This window comes from Mesoplodon mirus (assembly GCF_964341445.2).
Source record: "Mesoplodon mirus genome assembly, chromosome: 4".
In the NCBI taxonomy this organism is placed as follows: Eukaryota; Metazoa; Chordata; class Mammalia; order Artiodactyla; family Ziphiidae; genus Mesoplodon; species Mesoplodon mirus.
Genome location: NC_138979.1, coordinates 127,933,627 through 127,961,407, shown reverse-complemented (window position 1 = coordinate 127,961,407; position 27,781 = coordinate 127,933,627). Strand labels below are relative to the sequence as shown.

Sequence of the window (27,781 nt, the reverse complement as noted above, 5' to 3'; positions counted from 1 at the left end):
AGACCAAACTGCAGAGGTTGGAGAGTTCTTCTTTGAGTTTCATTAGTATATCATGCTCTAGACAATAGAGCATTTGCACTGGTTTTCTGTCTAGAGTAGTCTTGCACTGTGAAGTTAATTACTTTACAGTAATTAACTCTGACTTTGCTTCCAGATCTCAACTTATTCTTCAATTTCCTGTGGAAAACCTTTGCTCACCTTGCTAAGTCAAAACTTCCTATTATCACCCTGACAGTGGATATAGCATTTGTCATAGTTATTTGGATGGTTATTTGTTTAAAATCCACCTTCAAAAAAAGTCTACCTTCCATCAAAAGAAACTATGCCTGCTTTTGTTCACAACTGTATCTTGAATACCTAGCAATGTATCCATACATGGCTCTTCATAAATAGTTGTTGAAAGAACTAAAAAAATTAATAAATGAGTTCTGTGGAGAAAAAAAAGGCACACACTAAAAGCTTCTAGGGCAAGCCCTGGGTGAATAAAAGTTTCTACAATGAAATATGATATTATTCGATGCTCCTAATGATTAACCAGACCTACAGACAGATTCTGAATCAAAGAAAGATTCAATATATTTTCATTTATTTAACAGACCTGAGATTGGTCATATGCTCTGGGTATTTCTAAGTGTAATACAAGAAATATTAGTATATTTTAAAAATGTTTTCAAGATTGAAATTGACATAAAGATATCATCTGTAGGAGGGGATTTGAGAAGATGGCGGAAGAGTAAGACGCAGAGATCACCTTCCTCCTCACAGATACATCAGAAATACATCAACACATGGAACTGCTCCTATAGAACCCACTGAATGCTGGCAGAAGACCTCAGACCTACCAAAAGGCAAGAAACTCCCCACACACCTGGGTAGGGCAAAAGAAAAAAGAAAAAACAGAGACAAAAGAATAGGGATGGGACCTGCACCAGTGGGAGGGAGCTGTGAAGGAGGAAAGGTTTCCACACACTAGGAAGGCCCTTCATGAGCAGAGACTGTGGGTGGCGGAGGGGGAAGCTTCGGAGCCACCAAGGAAACCGCAGCAACAGGGGTGGCGGAGGGCAAAGCGGAGAGATTCCCGCACGGAGGATCGGTGCCGACCGGCACTCAGCAGCCCGAGACGCTTGTCTGCTCACCTGCCGGGGCAGGCGGGGGCTGGGAGCTGAGGCTCGGGCTTCAGTTGGATCGCAGGGAGAGAACTGGGGTTGGCGGTGTGAACACAGCGTGAAGGGGTTAGTGCACCATGGCTAGCCGGGAGGGAGTCTGGGAGAAAGTCTAGAGCTGCAGAAGAGGCAAAAGACATTTTCTTCCCTCTTTGTTTCCTGGTGCACGAGGAGAGGGGATTAAGAGCGCTGCTTAAAGGAGCTCCAGAGACGGGCAGGAGCCGCAGCTAACAGCGTGGACCCCAGAGACGGGCATGAGATGCTAAGGCTGCTGCTGCAGCCACCAAGAAGCCTGTGTGCGAGTGCAGGTCACTATTCACACCTCCTCTCCCGGGAGGTGCCCCGCCACTGCCAGGGTCCCGTGATCCAGGGCCAACTAACCCAGGAGAACACAGGGCGTGCCTCAGGCTGGTGCAACATCATGCTGGCCTCTGCTGCCGCAGGCTCGCCCCACATCCGTACCCCTCCCTCCCCCCGGCCTAAGTGCGCCAGAGCCCCCGAATCAGCTGCTCCTTTAACCCTTTAACCCCTTCCTGTCTGGGCAGTGAAACAGACGCCCTCAGGCGACCTACACGCAGAGGGGGGTCCAAATCCAAAGCTGAACCCTGGGAGCTGTGTCAACAAAGAAGAGAAAGGGAAATTTCTCCCAGCAGCCTCAGGAGCAGCGGATTAAATCTCCACAATCGACTTGATGTACCCTGTATCTGTGGAATACCTGAATAGACAACGAATCAACCCAAATTGAGGAGGTGGACTTTGAGAGCAAGATTTATTATTTTTTCCCCTTTTCCTCTTTTTGTGAGTGTGTATGTGTATCCTTCTGTGTGAGACTTTGTCTCTATAGCTTTGCTTTCACCATTTGTCCTAGGGTTCTGTCCGTCCGTGTTTTTTTCTTTTTTTTTACTAAAAAAATTTTTTTTCTTAATAATTTTTTATTTTTATTTTAATTACTTTATTTTCTTTTATCTTACTTTCTTTTAATTTATTTTATCATCTTTCTTTCTTTTGTTCTATTTTTTCTCCCTTTTATTCTGAGCCATGTGGATGAAAGGCTCCTGGTGCACCAGGCAGGAGTCACTGCTGTGCCTCTGAGGTGGGAGAGCCAAGTTTAGGACACTGGTCTGCAAGAGACCTCCCAGCTCCACGTAATACCAAACTGCAAAAATCTCCCAGAGATCTCCATCTCAACACCACGACCCAGCTTCACTCAACGAACAGCAAGCTACAGTGCTGGACACTCTATGGCAAACAACTAGCAAGACAGGAACACAGCCCCATCCATTAGCAGAGAGGCTGCCTAAAATCATAATAAGTCCACAGACACCCCAAAACACACCACCAGACATGGACCTGCCCACCAGAAAGACAAGATCCAGCCTCATCCACCAGAAGACAGGCACTAGTCCCCTCCACCAGGAAGCCTACACAACCCACTGAACCAACCTTACCCACTGGGGAGAGACACCAAAAACAACGGGAACTACGAACCTGCAGCCTGTGAAAAGGAGACCCCAAACACAGTAAGATAAGCAAAATGAGAAGACACAAAAACACACAGCAGATGAATGAGCAAGGTAAAAGCCCACCAGACATAACAAATGAAGAGGAAATAGGCAGTCTACCTGAAAAAGAATTCAGAATAATGATAGTAAAGATGATCCAAAATCTTGGAAATAGAATAGAGAAAATGCAAGAAACATTTAACAAGGACCTAGAAGAACTAAAGAGGAAACAAGTAATGATGAACAACACAGTAAATGAAATTAAAAATACTCTACAAGGGATCAACAGCAGAATAACTGAGGCAGAAGAACAGATAAGTGACCTGGAAGATAAAATAGTAGCAATAACTACTGCAGAGCAGAATAAAGAAAAAAGAATGAAAAGAACTGAGGACAGTATCAGAGACCTCTGGGACAACATTAAATGCACCAACATTTGAATTATAGGGGTCCCAGAAGAAGAAGAGAAAAAGAAAGGGACTGAGAAAATATTTGAAGAGATTATAGTTGAAAACTTCCCTAATATGGGAAAGGAAATAGTTAATCAAGTCAAGGAAGCACAGAGAGTCCCATACAGGATAAATCAAAGGAGAAACACGCCAAGACACATATTAATCAAACTATCAAAAATTAAATACAAAGAAAAAATATAAAAAGCAGCAAGGGAAAAACAACAAATAACACACAAGGGAATCCCCATAAGGTTAACAGCTGATCTTTCAGCAAAAACTCTGCAAGCCAGAAGGGACTGGCAGGACATATTTAAAGTGATGTAGGAGAAAAACCTACAGCCAAGATTACTCTACCCAGCAAGGATCTCATTCAGATTTGATGCAGAAATTAAAACCTTCACAGACAAGCAAAAGCTGAGGGAGTTCATCACCACCAAACCAGCTTTACTATAAATGCTAAAGGAACTTCTCTAGGCAGGAAACAAAAGAGGAGGAAAAGACCTACAATAACAAACCCAAAACAATTAAGAAAATGGGAATAGGAACATACATATCGATAATTACCTTAAATGTAAATCGATTAAATGCTCCCACCAAAAGACACAGAATGGCTGAATGGATACAAAAACAAGACCCATATATATGCTGTCTACAAGAGACCCACTTCAGACCTGGGGATACATACAGACTGAAAGTGAGGGGATGGAAAAAGATATTCCATGCAAATGGAAATCAAAAGAAAGCTGGGGTAGCAATTCTTATATCAGACAAAATAGACTTTAAAATAAAGACTACTAGAAGAGACAAAGAAGGACACTACATAATGATCAAGGGATTGATCCAAGAAGAATATATAACAATTGTAAATATTTATGCACCCAACATAGGAGCACCTCAATACATAAGGCAAATACAAACAGCCATAAAAGGGGAAATCGACAGTAACACAATCACAGTAGGGGACTTTAACACCCCAATTTCACCAACAGACAGATCATCCAAAATGAAAATAAATAAGGAAACACAAGCTTTAAATGATACATTAAACAAGATGGACTTAATTGATATTTATAGGACATTCCATCCAAAAACAACAGAATACACATTTTTCTCAAGTGCTCATGGAACACTCTCCAGGATAGATCATATCTTGGGTCACAAATCAAGCCTTGGTAAATTTCAGAAAATTGAAATTGTATCAAGTATCTTTTCCGACCACAATGCTATGAGACTAGATATCAATTACAGGAAAATATCTGTAAAAAATACAAACACATGGAGGCTAACAATACACTACTTAATAACGAAGCGATCACTGAAGAATTCAAAGAGGAAATCAAAAAATACCTAGAAACAAATGACAATGGAGACACGATGACCCAAAACTTTTGGGATGCAGCAAAAACAGTTCTAAGAGAGAAGTTTATAGCATTACAATCCTACCTTAAGAAACAGGAAACATCTCAAATAAACAACCTAACCCTGCACCTAAAGCAATTAGAGAAAGAAGAACAAAAAAACCCCAAAGTTAGCAGAATGAAAGAAATCATAAAGATCAGATCAGAAAAAAATGAAAAAGAAATGAAGGAAATGATAGCAAAGATTAATAAAAGTAAAAGCTGGTTCTTTGAGAAGATAAACAAAATTGATAAACCATTAGCCAGACTCATCAAGAAAAAAAGGGAGAAGACTCAAATCAATAGAATTAGAAATGAAGAAGTAACAACTCACACTGCAGAAATACCAAGGATCAAGCTTGTAGAGTTACTACAAGCAACTCTATGCCAATAAAATGGACAACCTGGAAGAAATGGACAAATTCTTAGAAATGCACAACCTGCCGAGACTGAACTAGAAAAAAATAGAAAATATGAACAGACCAATCACAAGCACTGAAATTGAAACTGTGATAAAAAATCTTCCAACAAACAAAAGCCCAGGACCAGATGGCTTCACAGGCGAATTCTATCAAACATTTAGAGAAGAGCTAACACCTATCCTTCTCAAACTCTTCCAAAATATAGCAGAAGGAGGAACACTCCCAAACTCATTCTACAAGGCCACCATCACCCTGATACCAAAACGAGACAAAGATGTCACAAAGAAAGAAAACTACAGGCCAATATCACTGATGAACATAGATGCAAAAATCCTCAACAAAATACTAGCAAACAGAATCCAACAGCACATTAAAAGGATCATACACCATGACGAAGTGGGGTTTATTAGAGGAATGCAAGGATTCGTCAATATATGCAAATCAATCAACGTGATACGCCACATTAACAAATTGAAGGAGAAAATCCATATGATCATCTCAATAGATGCAGAGAAAGCTTTCGACATAATTCAACACCCATTTATGATAAAAAAACCCTGCAGAAAGTAGGCATAGAGGGAACTTTCCTCAACATAATAAAGGCCATATATGACAAACCCACAGCCAACATCGTCCTCAATGGTGAAAAAATGAAACCATTTCCACTAAGATCAGGAACAAGACAAGGTTGCCCACTCTCACAACTATTATTCAACATAGTTTTGGAAGTTTTAGGCCCAGCAATCAGAGAAGAAAAAGAAATAAAAGGAATCCAAATCAGAAAAGAAGTAGTAAAGCTGTCACTGTTTGCAGATGACATGTTGCTATACTTAGAGAATCCTGAAGACATTACCAGAAAACTGCTAGAGCAATCAATGAATTTGGTAAAGTAGCAGGATGCAAAACTAATGCACAGAAATCTCTTGCATTCCTATACACTAAGGATGAAAAATCTGAAAGTGAAATTAAGAAAACACTCCCATTTACCATGGCAACAAAAAGAATAAAATATCTAGGAATAAACCTACCTAAGGAGACAAAAGACCTGTATGCAGAAAATTATGACAATGATGAAAGAAATTAAAATGATACAAATAGACGGAGAGATATACCACGTTCTTGAATTGGAAGAATCAACATTGTGAAAATGACTCTACTACCCAAAGCAATCTACAGATTCAATGCAATCCCTATCAAACTACCACTGGCATTTTTCACAGAACTAGAACAAAAAATTTCAAAATTTGTATAGAAACACAAAAGACCCCGAATAGCCAAAGCAATATTGAGAATGAAAAACGGAGCTGCAGGAATCAGGCTCCCTGACTTTAGACTATACTAGAAAGCTACAGTCATCAAGACAGTATAGTACTGGCACAAAAACAGAAATATAGATCAATGGAACAGGATAGAAACCCCAGAAGTAAACCCACGCACATATGGTCACCTTATCTTTTTTTTTTTTCTTTTTTTGCGGTACATGGGCCTCTCACTGCTGTGGCCTTTCCCGTTGCGGAGCACAGGCTCCGGATGTGCAAGCCCAGCAGCCTTGGGTCACGGGCCCGGCTGCTCCGCGGCATGTGGGATCCTCCGGGACCGAGGCACAAACCCACATCCCCTGCATCGGCAGGCGGACTCTCAACCACTGTGCCACCAGGGAAGCCCTTGTCAACTATCTTCACAATGTATCTCAAGGTTAACCACTTCTTACTGTCTCCTATGCCACTATTTTAATCCAAATCACTATTTTATCTTGCTTCGATTTCAGTTGAATTAACTGATCATCCTGTTTTCATTTTTGTTCTCCTGAAAGTCTAGATCCTACTCAGTGGCTAGAGGCATCCTTTTAGATCCAGTTTACATTTTCCTGTTCTCATCTATCCTGTGCTGGTCATCTATTGCTGCAAAATCGATCATCCAAGCATTAGAGGTATAAAATAGCTACCATTTTATTATGTTCATGATCTGTAAGTCAAGAAATGGTAAAAGGCACAGTGGAGATTGTTCACCTTTGCTCCCTAGTGAGCCTCAGCTGTGGCCATTTGAATGGCTGGAAGTTGCTAGAACAGCTCTGCTAGGGCCATATGTCTGGGGCCTTGGTTCTTCTTCATCTGACATCTGTTGAGGTCAGACTGACCCAGATGACTTCCTTACTCATATCTGGTAGCTAGGCTGGAATGGATGGAACAGCTGGGTTGGCTGGACATCGTCTTATGTTTCTCTCCCTACAGAGCTCTCTGCATGATTAGCTTGGACTTCCTCACAGCCTGGTGATCTCAGAGATGTCAGACTCCTTATAAGGCAGCTGGTAGGTTCCAAGATATCTGGGTGGAAGTTTCAAGATTTATTATGACCTGTTTTTGTTTCCGAATATCACTTCTGCTGCATTCTATTAGTTAAACAAGTCACTACGGCCAGCCCAGATTCAAGGGGAGGGAATTAGACTCCACCTCTCAATGGAGGGATTAGCAAATAATATTTGGCCATTTTTAATTGACCACACTTCTCATATTATTCAGAGTCCTTACTTACCAAGGCAATTTAAGGCCCTATACAACCTGTTTCCTGCTACTTCTCCAATCCCATCTTCTATTATTCTTCCCCTTGTTATCCTCCTATCTGTTTCTCAGATGTACCAGTTATGTTCCTATCTAGGGCCTCTTCATTTGCTATTTCCTCTGCCTAGAGTTCTCACCCCCAGATAATTGAATAGCTCACTGTCTACTTCATTCAAGTGTCTACATATATGTTGTCATCTCTAGAGAGGTCATCCTTGAGCACTTCTGTCACATTCCATTCCCCTAACCTTCATTTTCCTGCATTGTACTTATCTATCATATTATACTGTTTTTCTATATATTGTATATCTCACTGCCTAGTGTGCAATTTCCAGGAGCAGAAACACTTTCTTTTTTTATCTCTGTTGCCCCAGAGGGTAGAATAGTGCCTGATACTTACTAGGTGCTCAATGAATACTTTTTTCATGAAATATATGAGTAATTCTTAAAACCATCTGTAAATTTGGTTAATAAAATCCTGCCTCTATAGAGTATATACTGAGATATCTTTCAGTTATTATATATTTGTTGTAACTCAGACTATTAAGATTTGGGAGTAATATTGCTGTTCTCAAGAGATCAGCTGGAGCTGACACAAAATCAGAACTGGTCCTGAACAGACACATGTCCTGACTCTTTTTATTTTTTATTTTTTTTATTTTATATTGGGGTATAGCTGATTTACAATGTTGTGTTAGGTTCAGATGTACAGCAAAGTGATTCATTTATACATATATCTATTCTTTTTCAGATTCTTTTCCCATATAGGTTATTACAGAATACTGAGTAGAGTTCCCTGGGCTATACAGTAGGTCCTTGTTGATTATTGATTTTATATATAGTGGTGTATATATGTTAATCCCAAACTCCTAATTTATCCCTCCCCTCCAACGTTTCCCCTTTGGTAACCATAAGTTTGTTTTCAAAGTCCATGAGTCTGTTTCTGTTTTGTAAATAAGTTCACTTGTATCATCTTTTTAGATTCCACATATAAGTGATATCATATGATATCTGTCTTTCTCTGACTTACTTCACTTAGTATGATAATCTCTAGGCCCATCCATATTGCTGCAAATGGCATTATTTCATTCTTTTTTATGGCTGAGTAATATTCCATTGTATATATGTACCACATCTTCTTTATCCATTCCTCTGTTGGTGGACATTTAGGTTGCTTCCATGTCTTGGCTATTGTAAATAGTGCTGCTATGAACATTGGGGTGCCTAAATTTTTTCAAATTATGGTTTTCTCTGGATATATGCCTTGGAGTGGGATTGCTGGATCATATAATAGCTCTACTTTTGGTATTTTAAGGAACCTCCATACTGTTCTCCATAGTGGCTGTACCAATTTACATTCCCACCAACAGTGTAGGAGAGTTCCCTTTTCTCCACACCCTCTCCAGCATTTATTGTTTGTAGGCTTTTTGATGATGGCCATTCTGACCAGTGTGAAGTGATACTTCACTGAAGTTTTGATTTGCATTTCTCTAATAATTAGCAATTTTGAGCATCATCAGAACAGACATGTGTCCTGATTCTTTACCTCATTCATTTAGAGAATGTAAAATGCAGACTAGTTAAGACCAATGTAAAAGGTAAAAAGTCCATATATTTTAGATGTCCTAAGGCCTAATTATGCATGATATTAACCATGAAAAAGATTTAAGATGGCAGGAAAATCACTAATGATGTAAGCCATTTTTACAAAAGGCACAGCTATAAGGAGCAAGCTGGGTGATTCCTACAGTAAAGAGTGTTCTTCAGAATATGATTCCAAAATATAATTAGGGTGCTGATTTTTAGAATGACTTATAATTGTGATTCATCTTATTGGCTATTATTATTGCCTTTTAAAATAACCACTTATATAGGTTAGTAATTATTTTGTACAAGATCTGTAGTGAAGAAGTTTGATTCACTTTCATTTATTATTTACTTCTTTGTGCTGTCTATATTACAAAACTACCTTCAAAAGAGTTATTGGGCAATAATTATTTGAATCTTGTATGTAACCCTGTATTAACATTGGGAAGGCAATATTCTGTTTCTACTCAGCTGGAGAAACCCTTCTATCATTAATCTGCATGATATATTTAGCCCACATTGGGACTGACCAGTCAGGAAATTGTTTGTATAAATTTTTTGGTCTCTTGCTTGAAGGAAGGGATCAAATTGATGATCCGTGTACTGTATTATATTGCACTGGGGAGCAATGTCTACCAAAAATATATAGGCTACTAAATTCTGGGGTTACTTGCAATTGATGGCTTTTAATGTTGATAATATTAACAGAATCGATATGTCCACGTTATCATACTATGCTTGGGATAAAATCTTAAACCTTTTCACCATAAACCGGTGCCTTACAAAATGTAGTCTTTGGATCATCTGGCTCAGAATTAACTGGAGTGCTTATTTAAAATGCCCCAATTCAGTTATACTGAATCAGAATCTCTGGGGGTGCGAGTCACATATTTGCTTTTTTTTTTTTTTTTTTTTTTTTTTGCGGTATGTGGTCCTCTCACTGTTGTGGCCTCTCCCGTTGCGGAGCACAGGCTCCGGACGCGCAGGCTCAGCGGCCATGGCTCACGGGCCCAGCCGCTCCGTGGCATGTGGGATCTTCCCGGACCGGGGCACGAACCTGTGCCCTCTGCATCGGCAGGCAGACCCTCAACCACTGCGCCACCAGGGAAGCCCCACATATTTGCATTTTGACCACCGCCACCCCACCAGGCAATTATGTACTATAAAAGCTACTTTAAATTATATACTCTAAAAACCACTACTGTATGCCAGTGTGGCTGAGATGGGAAGTTATGTTCAAACAAGAAGAGAGTAAAGATGAGCTAAAAAGTCATTAACATCCATCACTTCTTCTTTTCTCAAGAAAACCTTTAAATATGTCCCTGCCCCAGGACCTAAAAAAGACAGAGTGGGGGTCACAGAGGCAAGGAGAGTTCAAGAAAGGGTACAATTTATGGATCTCTGATGTCTGGAAGGACAATGCCCCCCGCCAGGTTGCAAATCTACTACAGCTTAGGGAATAGTGTAATGTGGTGGGTATAAATCTTGACTTTATAGTCACAATTTGAATTCAAATCCTGATTTTGCCACTTATCTTTTAACTTCCCCTTTTGCACTCTCTAATTCATTTTTCATATAGGAGCCAGAAGGATACTTTAAAAATATAAATAGCACATGATGTTTTCTCATTTCTCTTAAGATAAAAGCCAAACTCTCTTCTGTATATGACAAGACCTACTGAATGATCTGGTTCCTGTTTATTTCTTCAATCCCATCCAAATCCTTTCTCCCATGGCTCACTATTTCAACTCGAACTAACCTATTTTTTATTCCTAGAAAATACGAAGCTCTCTTCTGGTTTTATACAACCTATTTCTTCTGCCTGAAATGCTCTGCCCTGAATCTTTGTGTAGGTTTTGCCTTTTTATCCAACTCATCTCAGCCTAAACATTATCTTCTTAGACAAGCCTTTGCTTATCACACTATATAAGTAAATACTGCCACCTGAGAAAATATATTTTCTGTAATTGTAGCATAATGTAATATAAAGTGATTAGCTCTGGAACCAGAGTACCTGCACTTAGAACTAAGATCTAACCAAATATTGCTATTAGTCCTATGATAGCATTATTATTACCAGTGCTTCACAATATGTCCTCAGCTTGTATTTACACAGTCGTTATATTTATTTATTTGCATATTACCTTTTAGTGTAAGCTTCCTTCACTATAATAAGCTCCACAGGAGCGCATTTTGGCTCAGGTTTGTTCACTGCTCTAAATCCTGTTCCCAGCTAAAGACTGGGCAGAGGCTCTCAGAACAGTTGTTAAAGGAAGGAAGGAATGAAAGGAAAGGAGATGTAAGGGGTAGCTTTTGTTGTTGGTATTATTATGATTATTGAATAATTATAATAATAATTATTTGTACTAGTGCTATAATATTCTATATCATGTTATAGTTAACTGGGTTTGAAGTTCTACATCTATACGGGTTCCTTGAAGGTAGTGCCTTAATCATCTGAGACTCCCAGGATATTGGGCAGATAGTTACTTAATCAGTGTCCACTATTTGCAGTAACATGGATGGACCTAAAGGGCATTATGCCTAGTGAAACAAGTCAGACAAAGACAAATGCTCTATGCTTTCACTTATACATGGAATCTAAAAAATAAAACAAACCAATGAATGAAACAAAACAGAAACAGACTCACAGACATAGAGAACAAACTAGCAATTACCAGTGGGGAGAAGGAAGGGGGGAAGGGCACGATAGGGGGAGGGGACTAAGAGATACAAACTACCATATATAAAATAGATAAGCAACAAGGATATTGTACAGCACAGGGAAATAGAGCCATTATTTTGTAATAACTTTAAATGAAGTATAATCAATAAAAACATTGAATCACTATATTTTATACCTGAAAGTAATATAATATTGTTAAGTCAACTATACTTCAATAATAAGTAAATAAATAAATAGATATTTTTAAAAACTCAGCATCCATTGGGTTGAATTGCTCAAAGAATAATGGAAGTGAGAGGGTTTCAGATAGCAGAAAGAAGGTGTTATCCTTTGATCCACATGTAAAGCATAATCATGTTTTGCTATAAATAAAATCAGACAACTAGAAAAATGAGGCAGTGAAAAGGAGTCATGCAAAGGAATAAATACCAATAAATTCTGCAGGATTTTAAATCAGAAAAGACTCAACAGCTGACAAGTATGAACAAAAGTTACAGACAAATACATTATTAGATAATGTAAAAATGTGAATGATGTAATTACTCACCAACAAGAGATTTGGATAATATTAAAAATATTACTATTACAAGAAGATTTAGTTGGAAAGTTTTGATCTCATGGCTTAACTGATAATTTAACTAAATGCAAAACTAGTAGTGTGACAGCACAAAACTAGTTTTGCATTTAGTTAAATTATCAGTTAAGCCATGAGATCAAAACTTTCCAACTTTCTATTCTTCAATTTTCATATTAAATGTTTGCTGAATCTTATTCCTTCCACATTCTGAATGCTTCCGTCAACTATCCTCTCTTTTCCCACGGCTACTTAACCCAGTCAGGTCCTGCTTAGCTTGCCCCAGGCCCTTGTAAATTTCTCTTCTCCTTGCCACTGGTCTCCCACCCTCTTTAATCTGTAGAGCTCTCTTCTAATCTATCACATCACATTACCACTGGACCCCACACATGTGACTGTGGCACTTCTCTGTTCATTATCCTTGGTCACTGCTCATTACCCATCAAATATGTACCAACTGTGGAGCATATTAGTTCAAACCTCACTTTCCTAATCTATTCCCTACCACAACGTACGTGCAGCCGACTCACCCTCTGCTCTATCCCCTCTTGCCTTTCTACTACAGTGCTCTACACTTTTTGTGCTTTGTAGTTTTAGTTATTATTTTCCTTCTGCCTGGAATTTTTTTTTTTTTTTTTTTTTTGCGGTACGCGGGCCTCTCACTGTTGTGGCCTCTCCCGTTACAGAGCACAGGCTCCGGACGCACAGGCCCAGCAGCCATGGCTCACGGGCCCAGCCACTCTGTGGCATGTGGGATTCTCCCTGACCGGGGCACGAACCCGTGTCCCCTGAACCGGCAGGCGGACTCTCAACCACTGCGCCACCAGGGAAGCCCCTGCATGGAATTTTTATCTTTCCAAAGTCTGGCTGTCAAAAGCACATCTATCCTTCGAGACCTGACTCAAATGTTATTTTTCACTATTGCCTTGTCCGATTCCTTCAGTAAGAATAACTCTTCCCCTTTCCATCTTTCTATAGTACTTAGCACCCTCACTGTCTATCATATAATATAGGTAGCTTTATCCCCTACTTGATTATAAGCTAGGAAGAAACCATATATTATTTAGCTTGGAATAATTCACAGTGCTCAGTAAAGTGCCCTGCACATGGATATCGATCTGTTGATCAACAAGTTCTATTTAAGCTCTAGTAATTCAATCCAGTGTAATCATCTGAATAACACTTTTAGAGCCCACATTCCAAAAGTTATAAAATACTGGGACTATACTACAATTTCTTTTTTTTAACTTTTTATTTTATATTGGAGTATAGTTGATTAACACTGTTGTATTTGTTTCAGGTGTACAGCAAAGTGATTCAGTTATACATATACATGTATCTATTCTTTTTCAAATTCTTTTCCCATTTAGGTTGTTATATAATATTGAGCACAGTTCCCTGTTTTATAACTTCAAAGTTGAGATAGGACATTTTTCTCATGATTCAGAAGATCATATTTTTGGAATAGAATAGTGTCTTAGGAATGGAGAAAATGAATGTATTTTAATATTTTTGTTTCCTTATTTATTCAACAAATTCTTATTGAGTACCTATTATATGCAAGAGACAGGAGATACAATGGGAAACACAAATGAAAATAGTCTCTGCCTTCAGAAGTCTGCAGTCTGATGAGGGAAAAAGGCACTAATCAAATAATCACATAATTAAATCAAATAATCCATATTGTAAATACACAAATGTGGACAGTTTTACAGACTGAGATACTTGGTATTATGAATAGTTCCAGTCAGAGCAGAGAGTAAGGTTTCTGCATTGGAGGTGATCACTGGGGTGTTGAACTGATATCTGAAGGATGAAAAGGAGTAAACTAGTCAAGAGATAAGGATGAATCAAAGGGAAGAGCGTATGCAAACTATAACAGAAGAGAGCTCTGAAGGAAGCAAAAGAAGGCAAGCCTTGAGGCGAATAGGGTACAGAGAAATCTAGGCATATGGGGAGGGGTCCAATCTCCTAGAGCCATGTTCAGGATTTTGGTCTTTATCCGAAAAGTAAAAGGAAACCTCTAGAATGTTTTAGGGAGAAAGAGGGTGGGGTAGGGTGGAGAAGATGAGGACAATTTAATTTGCATTTCAGAAAAGATTTCTCAAAGTTCCATTATTAGATATATGATTTTCAAAATGGAGCTGGTTCTGGCTTGAGATCCACCATACATGTTTACATTCGTGCTAGAAAAGTAATTTGACCCTAACAAAGCCCTTAAAATAGCCTCCCTTTTCTATCTGGACCAAAAACTCTTCAATCTAGCTTTCACAACCCTCTGTGATCTGGCTCAGCTCTATCTGGGCCCATTCCTCTTCTCATCACCTCAAATTTTCCACCCCATTCAGATGGGTCTTATGACTGCTTCCCACAAAGACTGTACACACTCTCTGTATCCACTCACCATACAAGACCTACATATTTTTTAGGTCCAGCTTGCTCTTATTCATGAATGTGTCACTTTTCTCTGTCTCCATCAACTCCTGTAACTAATACCATGAAAATAAAGCATGACCGTACATAATTTCACAAGTTGCTATTTTATTCTTTCATGTTCATACTATTATCTTCCCAACATGTTTATTACCTTCTCAAGGGAAGGACTGGATTATAGACTGAGTTTTAGTCCCTTGCAGCTGTTAGCACACTTCCATGAAAATAGTAGATATTCAAGACATACCTGAATAAGTCTTTCTTGAATGTTTACACTCCTCTACTGGTACTAGAAGGTAAGTGGGGAGGACTTCAGAGCAACTATGGAAACAATACGAAAGATTTGTGTAAGGAAGGTGAATGCTGTTGTAGGTCAACAAGGGATGAAGCATGAGTTTTAAAGTAAAATTAAGAAACCAAAAAAAGATGTTTTGGGTATAGAAATTTATAATACAAATTTTTTCCATATTTTTAATTATTTTTACTTTGAAAAGATTTCAGACTTACATATAATTTGCAAAAACAACCAAACAAACAAACCAAAAAAACAGTTCAGAGAGTCCCCATATACCCTTCACCCAGCTTGCCCTTAGAGATTATGCAAATATAGTTTCTCCTCAAACTTCCATTTGGCATCCATCTGTGGACCTTCCCTGCAACAGTTATGTTTGCCTAGTGATGACTTTCTATTTTCCTCACTCCTCCTATATTTATTAATTGGAATTCTTCTGTAAGTAGCTTTCCCTTCTCTGCTTTCTTTCTCATTGTCAAAGAAAAACTCTACAGTGGATGAGAACTGTCCCTAAAAATTTACTGTTTGCTTTTCATGAGGCACCATGATATTATTTAAGTTTAGACTCTTAGAGATCCTCTACTATTAAAAGTGGCACTCAGTCATGGTCAGATTGAATGCTTTCAGGTGACAGGACAAGGTCTCATAACTTGCGCTGTGGGTGACAAGCATGCAGTGGTACTCACAGGGGCTTAATCAGTGTTTACAGATTATATTTGACAAGTAGGCACTGAGTTTGAAATACAGATTAAATAGCCTAGAGAAGTATTTAGAATTAATATGTAACATTTGAGTGACCTTTCTCTGGTGTAATCACTTGGAGAGGCAATATGAGATACTGCTGCAAAATGAAATGCTGCAATACTAATAATGGGCTTACTTGTGAAAATATGCTCTTGCTGTTCTGCTCAAATTTAGTGTCTATACCCTAATTATGTTTGCTGAATTATGAAATCAGTGAATGGATCAAATATTTGGCATATATATAAAATAATATCTAGTGTTATGCATTTAAAGTTTCAATATGCTTTTACTTACACCACAGCTAAAGAACCATTCTAAGAAGTAGAAAGCTATTGCTTGCCTCATTTTACAGATGAGAAATCAGGTACAGTAATTAACTGACTTGCCTGAATTTAGGCTTCTTGTTCCTTCCACTGGGCCATTATGGGAGCTATTCATTACATTTATTCTCTAACTCATTGGTTCAACAATTTTAACAGACAGCCTATGTAACAATTCGATTTGTCCTAAAGCATTTGCACTTATAATACAACTGTGCTTTTGCACTGACCCAAGTCATGAAGAAGATCAAGCTGGTTTTGTTCAGCACCACCAAGTGCTAGGAATCCAGATTCCAAGCTCTTCTGAGGTTTGCAAGTTTAATGTGTCATTGGGAGTTGGGGGCGGGGGGGGGGGCGGTGTTTACAAAGTCACAGGCATCTCATACCTGAGGTGTTCTGTGGAAGATATGCTGGCTGCTGTTGAGGAATGTTCTCACCAGGAACTGATAAAAGAATTGTTAGCTTAAACCTGAGGTGTGGGGGTCTGAAGTACCCACAGGAGTGGACAATAGGCCATCAGTCAACACTGACTCTGCTATGTCCTCAGACCCAGTCACCCCAGACTCCTCTCTTCCATCATTTCCCCTCTGACTTTTAGTCTGGCAGGAGGAGTGGAGTTGGGGACATTTGTCTCTTACTCTTGGGGTTTTATCCAAAATATTTTGATTTACATACCATAAGTCCTTTTCATTTCCTCAGGGTATAAGCTTTGAAATTCAAAGTCAGGAAAAGACTCCTCTTCCTCTTCTACCTTTTTGCTGTCATTTTTTTACCTGAGAAAATAAGAACAGAATGTTCCGAAAGTTAAAGAAAAAGGCAAGGGGGAAATCTGTTACTATTTCATGAGAATTAGCTCTCCAAACACTGCTATCTGCTGGCTTTCTGTATGACAAACCAGGAGAGATGACACCACCTATAATAAAACTAATAGATTATCTGTTGTGTTTGACCATATTGAAAGAATTTTTAGAACTCTGAAGGAAAAATTTGGGAATGAAATAATGATACTTGCATGGAAAACTAAACAGACAAAATATAAGGTAATTAGTAACTACAGGAATACAAGAGTATGTAGCACAACTATGAACAATATTGACACAGTAATACTAATGTAAACCCTGAATATTAATTAAGCCAAAGTTGTGATATCCACAAAGTGACAGGCTGGGGAGTGATTTTGGGGGAGGTGGAGGCAAAAAGCAAAGACAGAAATCTAAAATTTCTGTGGGTGAAAATCAGCAGATAATGTCCAAAATGAAACCATCAACAAATATCAATATATGCATGTTATTTCATAACACATAGGTAAATATGCAGTGAAACTGCTGACACAGAAGAATAAATTTTCCCCAGGTGACCAGGAGTAGGAAGGTGCAAAGCCAGGGACTTCTGTTTTTTGTAATAAGCTTTGTAATCATTTAAACTACATATATTTATTTGTCAATAAAAATAAAAATTAATTTTAAAAGTATTTCAAATATAAACTGAAGATTTGATAGAGTCTGAGCTAGCGATAGTTTACAGTCTCTTAATCTTTTATTTTCTTAAAACAAAGGTAATATATGTCCTTAAAATGAAATTAAAAATTAGAGAAAAGTATAACTTGGAAAGTGAAAGTCTGCTGGAATTCCACACCACGCAGAGAAAGGCAGTATAAACAGTTTAATGTATAATACCTCCAAAATATTTTTTTTACCCGAAAAAGCAATCATATTATAGAAAATTTGCAACTTGAATTTCTTTATTCTCTAACAGATCTTGGACATCCTTTCATGTCAGTGTTTATAGTTTTAACGGATATAATATTTCATATTCTGGGTACATATCACACATAAAATGTTCATTGTATGATCTACTATAACGTATTAAATTATTTATTGATTGTTTCCATTTTTCAACAATATTTAAATGACTATTCCATACATATATCTTTGTGTAATTCTAAGAGTGCTTCGGGAGTAGAAATTTTTAAAATGCAAATACTGGTTCAAAAGATATGAGCACTTTACATTTTAATGGATATTGATAAATAGTCCTTCAAAAACGTTATAACTTTGAGTAGTCCCACCAACAACAGGACTATTTAGCTACAGATCCTTATTCTTATTAGACATTAGTAGTAGGTATCTACAAAGAATTTTCATATATGATGCTAGGAATTCCGTTGTGTCCCCCAAAATTCATATATTGAAAACCTACCCCTCAATGTGATTGTATTTGAAGACAGGGCATATGAAGAGGCGATAAAAGTTAAATGAGGTCATAAGGGCGGGGCTCTGATCTGATAAGGTTGGTGTCGCCAGGGCTCTTTCTCTCTCGGCCATGTGAGGATACAGTGAGAGGGCAGCCCTCTGGCAAGCCAGGAAGAGAGCTCTCACCAGAAACCAACCCCGCTGGTCCTTGGTCTTGGATTTTCTGGCCTCCAGAACTGTAAGAAAATAAATCTCTGGTATTTAAGTAGCGCAACTTGTGTTTTTTTATGACAACCCAAACGGAATAATAGATATGGCATTTCATTTAAAACTCCTATCAATGCATTGAGGTACCACTATCTCCAATTTACAGATGAGGAAATTAAGAACTTGCCCAGGTCAGGTGGTTTTTAAGTGGTGCTGCAGAGAGTAGAATGCAGTTCTTTTTACTTATAGTCATGTAATCCTTTTCACTAGAGAAGAGTAGTCTTGTTTATTACAATTCCAGCTCACTTGGTAGCTTCTACTATGGGAAACCTAATGAAATCATAAAATGACTGAGCTGGAAAGGTCTTTGGAGATTATCTAGTCCAGCAAAGGAAGTGAGGCACTGAAAAACAGAGTAATTGACCCAGGATCACGCAGCTAGTTAATGGAAAAACAGGGATTGAAATTCAATTTGACTTCAGTTTAGTGTTCTTTAATTCTGACACACTCATATTTCAGAGTTATATTTTTTAATGTACAAGTTATTTCTTGCTATGGGAAAATCTATAAATACAGTTATTTTGCAGGTCACAAACTTTATCTTATGAAATAGAGGTTGCCCTTTAAAATCCCAATTGAATTTATTTTCTGATGCCCTTTGGTTAAAGTGATGTAGCAGGTAATGGCCAAAGCTTGTTTCAAATTTTTTCTAAACATGATCAAGACTAATTCTTTTCTATATGGCTCTACTACAGGACTTCCACATCTTTTGTTTCCACACTAATTAAGGGACTGAAGCCTTCCACATCTCTTGTTTCCACACTAATTAAGATGCTGATTTCTTCAGTCTTTGGATATGTGCAACAGTAGATTAGAGTTGTGTCTGCTTCCTGTATATCAGCAAAATGGATCACACTGCTGCCAGGAGAGTTCCACTAGTGTAGTAAATCTTAGAAGTACTGTACATATTCTGAGGATGAAGTGCAATATTTAGAAGGCAGTACAGCAATTTTCTGGTGATCGATACCCCCACCAGGACAAAAAAAAGAATCTCAGCAGAGAGCCACAGATTATCCTCAAAATTAGCAAAGTAAGAAATGCTTTTTGAAAATAATTATTTTCCCTCTACAAAGTTGTACAGAATTTTTTAAATTTTTAGCTTTTTTTTCAAATTTAGTTTTGGCGTTTTGTTTCATAGGATATCAGAGTTAAATTGAAATTGGCAAAGAAAAGAAGCCAGTCACTTCATAACTCTTTTCTACCTCCCTACAATATAGCACATTCAGTAGCTTGGAGATTCGACAGAATACTTGGTGTGAAACTGTGGTATGAGTAGAGGAACTAAAAGGTAACATTGGGCTTCCCTGGTGGCGCAGTGGTTGAGAGTCCGCCTGCCGATGCAGGGGACACGGGTTCGTTCTCCGGTCTGGGAAGATCCCACATGCCGCGGAGCGGCTGGGTCCGTGCGCCATGGCCGCTGAGCCTGCGCATCCGGAGCCTGTGCTCCGCAACGGGAGAGGCCACAGCAGTGAGAGGCCCGCATACAGCAAAAAGAAAAAATAAAATAAAATAAAAAATAAAAGGTAACATTGATTCACTGAATGTTTCCAAGACTTAGTAGAACCTTGGACTAGAAACAGCCTGAGGACATCTGATTCATGTTTTTTCTAGTGTCCAGGAGAAAAATTGAGCTTTTAAAAATCTTTTAACAATACCATAAGTATTTACTCAATCAAGTATGAGCTGCACTTATTTTTAGTGAAATAAACACAATTATAAAATTATTCCCAGTAACACTATCCACAGGAAGCTGATTATCAAACGATTTTGTTGTTCAAAATACAATGTTTTTCTCCACACAGAAAAGCATAACACAGAAGAAGAAAGGCAACAGGAAGTAGGATGATGGAGGGAAGAGAGAGCTGGCAACCTGCTCTGCACATCACAATCATTTGTCGGGGGAGGAAGCTTTTCTAAAACACAGGTACCCACACTCCACCCAGGGCTTCTGATTAAATTAGTCTGGATTGGGGCCAGGCATGAATCTCATGCACAACCTAGGTTGAAAACCACTATGATAAGAGAATGAACAAGCAGACGTGAAGGCACATGAGGTATCTCAATGACCTTGGGAGAACTGCAGAGAATGGACACTCCTGTCATCTGAGGGTTGGCATTATTCTAGGGACACAGTGTCCAACCCCCAAAGACAGATAATGATGATCTTGGAGTCTTGGAAAGGAAACAATTGGCTGTGCTGCCTGCTTGAGCAAGTTACTTAACTTAACTTGTTACTTAACTTGTTACTTAACTTGTCTGAGGCTTGAGCAAGTTACTTAACAGTTGGTGTCTCAATTTTCCCATCTGAAAAAAGGAAATGATAATACTATCTGTCTCACGAGGTTATCATTAGGATAAAATGAGATCATCCACATAAACAGTGTTGCTCAGTGTCTAGCACATAATAAGTTCTCAGTACATGTTATCTACCCCATCGGGAGAAAGTAAGGAGATCATTTCTTTGCCTTTTAAGTACTTACTAGCTGAGGTATTTACCAAAAATAAATGCTCAACCAAGCTGTGCTGCATATATTGTGGAATGAGAAATGAAAAGCAAGTAGAAGTGGTCGTGATGAAGCCCTCATTACAACTGCACTCAGATTGCAGCAGCATCCCTCATGCAATGTCTCGCCTGCCATGGCACAGAGTGGTGGATGGTTACAGTAACAACCTCTCTAAGAGAAAGAGAAAGAGTAGCTGGAGCAAGTGTGTGTGTGTGTGTGTGTGTGTGTGTGTGTGTTTTGTTACTGTTGTTGTTGAAGTTGAAAAAACTTGAGTAGATCTATAGGCTGAAAGGAAAGAGCCAAAAAAGAGGCAGTGGGGAAAGTGCAGATGAGGGAGAGGTGTTTGATGGAACAAGAACCTTGAAATTGCAGGAACTCACGTGGCAGGATCAGCCTCTGATGGAGCAGAGCACAGTCCTCCACTGAGGTGGGAGGAAAGAGCATTAGAAAGCCATAAAAGCAGATAGATATGTAGGTAGGGCAGGAGAGTGAGCTGAGCAAGGTCTCCCTTGTTGGTCCTTATTTTCTCTGTGAAATATGAACTGAGGTAGTCTGCAGAGGTTGGAATGGAGGAGGAGAGGAAGGGAGCAGGAGGGCTTTAAATAGCTGCTGGTGAGATCCCAAAAGCTCCAAAGTATCCCTTACTGCAGTAAGTCATTTAGATGGTATTCTTGATTTGTCTTCTTGGCAGATTCTTGACAATTTGCAGCCTTTTGGAGATAATTAGTTTTCCAAACAGATCCCACTCTGGGAGAATCAATTGCAGTCTTTTAATGCAGGCTTTTATGAATAGCAATAAAACATTCTGCCATCTAACCATAAAGAAGAGACTCACATAAAGTCCTCCCTTCATTGAAAAGGGAGATGTTATCTTCTAAAACTAAGCTGCAAAATATCGCTGCCTCCATACATTGTGAGTTCCTATTAAATAACTGTTTTGGTGGCAGAGGCAGAGGTTAAAAGCTGCAGTTTTTAAAACAGAGATTTTTATTTCTAGTTCTAGATAATTAAACTTGCTTCTCTTTTGAAGGAGGAACAAGATTTTTTTTAATGAAAACAAACTATACAAGAAATACAAAAATAGAAAAGTTAAAAATGTAAATATACATATGCCAAAAGCCAACCACTTTTCCATTTTTCTGACTTAACCCTTAACCAAAAAAAAATGTATTTCATGTAGTTTAAGCTAATGAATAAAAGGTCAAAGAGCTGAGGAAAGATAATAACAAGAAGCATAAAAACAATTGAGAGAGATGAGGAAAGCATTGGAGCAAACCACTTTGCAGATGGAATTGATGCTGAAGTCCATAGGCAGGCCAGAACTGGGAAATACAGTTGAAAGCTCAAAAGACAGAGCGATAAGAAAACATAGTAAAGGGCATGCAACAGCCCTTCAGGGTCTAATCACAAGTGCCCAAGACAATTAGAGCTTTAACAAATATAGCACTGCTTCAGAGAAAGTCAAAAGCAAAATGAAAGTGCTTGCCTCCAAAAGGAATCAGAGACCCCTCTGATCTGGAAAAAAAAAAGAAAATTATAATGTAGGAAGAATGATTGCTTTTTTATTTATCAGTACTCAGTGTCTCTCTAATATCTGTTGCTACATTTTTCCTTCATGTCATTATGTAATTCAATTCATTTCAACAAAAATATTTAAATTACTTGAACCCAGGCCATGAAAATATGTATAAGGTATACATATACACATGTATAGGAAGTATAAATTCCTTCTTCTTCTTGTTTTCTCGTTAGAAGATTTATATGTAATAATCTGTAGTAGATTTATATTATTGTTCAAAACTATGGACTGCCTGCCACTCCCTGCAGGAAGATTATACTTTCTCATTGCATTGATTTCAGGTTTAGCCATGTGACCTGCTCTGTCCAATGAAATGCGAGCAGAAGTGATATGTATCTGTGCAGAAGTGAGTAAACATAGCAGACCTGAGGTGGGTAGGCTTAGAAAGGCCCACTTTCAAGGCTGGCCCTTGGCTGGTGTTGGGGAGTTTGGTTTCAGGAATGTTCCCATCATTCTCTGGTAAGACAAGCTCACTGTACCCAAACTGTTTGCACAAACAGTGTGGCTTATGCTGAACACAGGGTCCCCTTCTTGGAGTCCAGAATTGTGGTACATGCTAGGCAGAGGGTACCCATGTGACTATCTTCCAGTAAAACTCTTGGGTGGTGAGTCTCTAATGAACTTCCCTAGCAAACAACACTTCAGACATGTTTTCACAATTTGATGCTGGAAGAACTAAGCCCATCCTGTGTGACTCCACTGGGAGAGGACTCTTGGAAACTTGTGCCTGGTTTTCTCCAGTCTTTGCATCATGAGCCTTTTCCTTTGCTGATTTTGCTTCATATCTTTTCACTGTAATAAATCACCACCATATGAGTATATGCTGTGAGTTTAGTGAGTTCTTCTAGTGAGTCACCATATCTAGAGGTGAGCTTGGGGACCCCTGACACAGGGTCACTTCCAGGAAGTCCTTCACAGCTTTTTCTCCTCTCTCAGGATAAGTGTCACTGCTCCAGCCAGAGGCTGCTCTGCCTTCCGGGTCTCAGAGTGAAGATGACATGACAAAGCCAGAGCCAACCTGAAACTGACTAACATGAGGCTTTGAGATTTTGGAGTTTCCATTACCACAGCAAAACCTAACCTTTTCTGGCGGATCTGTAATTCCAGTGATACATTTGCACAGTTCTTTTGTGCTCCCATAACCTTGTCTCACATTATTTACTTTGACCATCCCAAAACGATATGAAGTGTGGAGGCCAGTGGTGATATTTCTATGCTAAAGACTAGCTGGATCCTTCTCTTGTTCCCCAATAACATGACATTAAATAAACAAATCTCTAGTCAATTTGAAGCATAGTTCCATGGAGTTGCCTGTGTAAAAAGCAGATGAATAGCAAGTTAGTCACTGCAATCTGGAGCACTCGCAGTTACAACTTTCTATTCGAGGTTCCTCTTAGTGTTTACTTTTTTGTTTTTTGTTTTTTTCTGTCCATAGCATCTTAACAGGCATAGGTGTGTTTCCAGGCCTCTGGTAGTCCATCAGTTAATTTGCTCTGGTGGTTAAGTTTCTTTGAGATGATCTCGTAGAATTACTAAATTAGATATAATTTATGTCACATAGCTTGTATTTTAAGTCATACTAAACCAAACCTAATTCTCAAGTTCGGAAAAACTCAATTTATTAATTATCTATTGCTGTGTAAAAAATTACTCCAAAATATATTGGCTCAGAACAACAATAAGCATTCATTATCTCATAGGACTTCAGTCCATGAGGAATTCAGGAAAATCTTAGCTGAGTGGTTTTGGCTCAGGACTTCTCATCAGTTTGTAGTCAAGATTGTGACCAAGGCTGCAGTCCACTTTAGGCTTGACTGGGACTGGAGGATCTGCTTTTATGGTGGCTTGTTTACATGGTTGGCAAGTTAGTGTTGTCTGTTGCCAAGAGGCCTCAGTTCCTCTCCACATGTGTTTTCCATAGGGCTGCTTGAGCATCCTTTGGGTATGACAGCTGGCTTCCTGGAGGGCAAGTCATCCAAAAGAAAGCAGGGAGGAATCCACAATGCTCTTTATGACTTTATCCTGGAAGCCATACACCATCACTTCTACATTTTATTCATTATAAGTACATCACTAAGTCTAGCTCACATTCAAAAGGAGAGAAATTAGACTCCACCTTCTGAAAAGTGGAGTGTCAAAGAATCTGTGAACATATGTTAAAACCATTGCATCCATGTAAGTAATTATTGCTGTTCATCAATATGTGCAATTCTCCCTGACTCTGGGCAGACTGCAGACAGTGAATTTCCTGCCCCCTCATGTTAGGTGGGGCCATGTGACTAGATCTGGCCAATGGGTTGTGAGTAGACTACTCAATAAATACTTCTGGAAAATTGGCTATTTATACAGAAAAAGATGAGCCATTCTTACTTTATGTCATTCACAAAAATAAAATGCAGATGAATTAAAGAAGTAAAGAAGAAAATCAGTAACATGAAGACTTTCAAAGAAAGTTTATAATATTTATGACACTGGAGAAGACAAGAATTTCTTAAGACACAGAAAATATAAAGATAAAATTTATCTTCAACAAAAGACATAGCCAACAAAGTGAAAGGTAAGACACAAATTAGAAGAGGACAAACGCAACCCATGTAATTAGCAAAGAATCCAGGGTACATACAGAAGTCATAGAAAACCGTAAGGAAAAATAACAGACCAGTAAAAATAAATAAACAATGCATACAGTAAGACAAGTCACAGAAGGGGAGATGAAGGTCTTTCAATGTCACTAATAAACCAGGGAAATGCAAAATAAGCTACAACGCAATACTATTTCACACTTGTCATATTAGCAAAAATTAATCAATCTAAGAGTACAAACTCTTAGCCAGGTAGCTATTACTAAATAGCTGTGAATGTAAATTGAATATAAATTGGTACAAGCATGATGGAGAGCAATTGAACTAGAGCCAATAAAATTTAAAATGTAAGTAGTCTATGACCCAGAAATTCCACTTTTATTTCCACCTTCCTGACCTTGGAGAAGCACAGGGGATATGTGCACAAGGAGACATGTGCAAGGATGCTCACTGAAGTACTGTTCAGAATAATAAGAACCTGGAAATAACTTGACCATTTCTCAAATGTAAAATGGAATACAATACAGCAGTTAAAATAAATGAACTAGATCTCCATTTACCAACATGGCAAATGTACCATGTTAGTAAAAATCTCAAAAATCAATAATAAGTGAAAAACCAATTTGCAAAATGGCATTCATAATGTGATTCAATTTATGTAAACTTTAAAACATGTAAAACAATACCATATAGTGTTACTAAATAAAGACATATGTAGAAAAGATTAAAAACCCTGTATGCATTTCAAGGTTGCGGTTACTTCTGGGGAAAAAATATGCAAAAGGAGTGGGGAGTGGAAGAGGGGTGGTTTGCTGTATCAGGCATTTTTCCTATTTTTTAAAAAGAGATGTGAAGCAGATATAGCAAAATGTTACCATTTGCTTAATACTGGTAGTGAATGCAGGTTGTTATTTTCCATAATTTTCAGTGTGTTTGAAGAATTTCAAATTTGAACACTAAAATTTTATTTTAAGAAAACCACTGGACTAGATTATCTCAATTTCTTATTATATTAAAATCTGTGATTCCAATGGGTACAGGGGTAATCCCTAAATCATGAGTGATTTGTAAGATCCTGGGCTTTAAAAATTATCCTGCACTAGCACCTCCTGTAAGATGAATTCTGTATATGACATACCAAAGCCACCATCCCTGGAGCAAGACTCACTGATGCCTGTAGCCCAGGAAAGTCCTCAGGCCACCCAAAGTTCTGTCCCTTTACAACAAGATAGTGCCATTATTTCAGTTCTGGAAAATATCCTTCAAATCATTTATCTGTTATCTCCTCAAAAGAACAAAAATGATTTGCACTCTACTGAGTGGTTCTAGCTGATATAATAAAAGTCTCTGTTTTGACAGAGATAGGTTCAAGGTATTCAATTCCCTCTTTCCCAAAAAACCAGTCCAATCACATTTGAATTTATTAGGAATGAAAAATACACATAAATCTTCATCATCTCCTAATTTCCTAAGGTTTTGGAAAGAGTGGAAAACATATGAATTATACTTTGATTGTAATTGTCACTTCCTGGACACAGCTGGATTACGAGAAACTGTGAAATTGCTTAAATTAAAAAAAAAAACTAACAGTTCTAGTTTTGCTGACAAGAGAAAAGTCCAACTTTCTCCCACAGGAAAGAATCTTGTTATGTTTCTAACCACATTTGGAGCTGGATGGGACTGAATAATGTAGATAAGCCTCCAGTCTTCCAGATGTTTATCCTGAATAAATCTCCAAACTTTGAAGGGACTGCCTGGGAGTTAAGCTTTTTAGCTTTAAGCTTGAGCTGGCCAATAATGAACAATAAAATAGAAAGTTGATCCATTTCCCAGTCTTTCCCATCATTACAGTACAATACCAAGAGCAACATTAATTTAATCTACGATGTTTCTGCACTGGGTGTGACTGCATATGTGTGAATGAGTATGTGTATGTGTACCATTGTGCAAAAAGATCTCCATCCAAGGACTCAGAATTGCTCCTTCTCAATAGCAGAGGTTTGCAAGTCTCCACAATATGGACAGTGTTTTGGATTTGGGCCAAATAATCAGGGAAGAAATTACTGAATTATCCTAGTCATAAATTGTCCTTTCTAATGAGTCTAAACCTCATGATTATTTCTTAAAATCTCTTTCTTTTATTTGTCCATCATTCTTTCATTCAATAACACAACAATATTTACTGAGCACCTACCCTGAGAAGATTCTATACAGGGCATTTCACAGTCAAGTCTATGAGATTATAAAGCAACATGTCATTTTCTGTTTTCCGTATCAGTTAAGCTGCGGGAAAATTAAGTCACAGAACTCTTAGTGAAAGATATGATTTCAGTCCTATTTTCTGATCCCTGGTAATACTGGTGGTGATAATTTTCCATCACTGTAGTCAATTACATCCAGTAACTCAGCAAAATTACACAGAATGTGACAATAAGAGGAAATTGAAATGATTTGTAAAGCAAGAATTCATCACATTTTTGGGAAAAAATGAACAGTACCCTGAAATGAAAACCATTAGAAGGGAAAT

General features: G+C 38.2%; 1 protein-coding gene across 4 annotated transcripts in view; it reads right to left on the bottom strand.

The window, feature by feature from the left end:
• The window catches only part of LOC309802015 (uncharacterized protein), a 225,931-nt gene that overhangs the window by 34,078 nt on the left and 164,072 nt on the right, over positions 1–27,781 (bottom strand). For all 4 annotated transcript variants that reach the window (XM_082617173.1, XM_082617174.1, XM_082617175.1 and 1 more), the window contains 2 exons: positions 16,806–16,903; positions 15,022–15,095 (listed from right to left, as the gene is read on the bottom strand). Coding sequence is in view for 1 of the 4 variants with exons in the window: in XM_082617176.1 (XP_082473302.1) it covers positions 16,900–16,903 (4 nt within the window). In the remaining 3 variants the exon portion in view is untranslated. The remainder of the gene's footprint in view (positions 1–15,021; positions 15,096–16,805; positions 16,904–27,781) is intronic.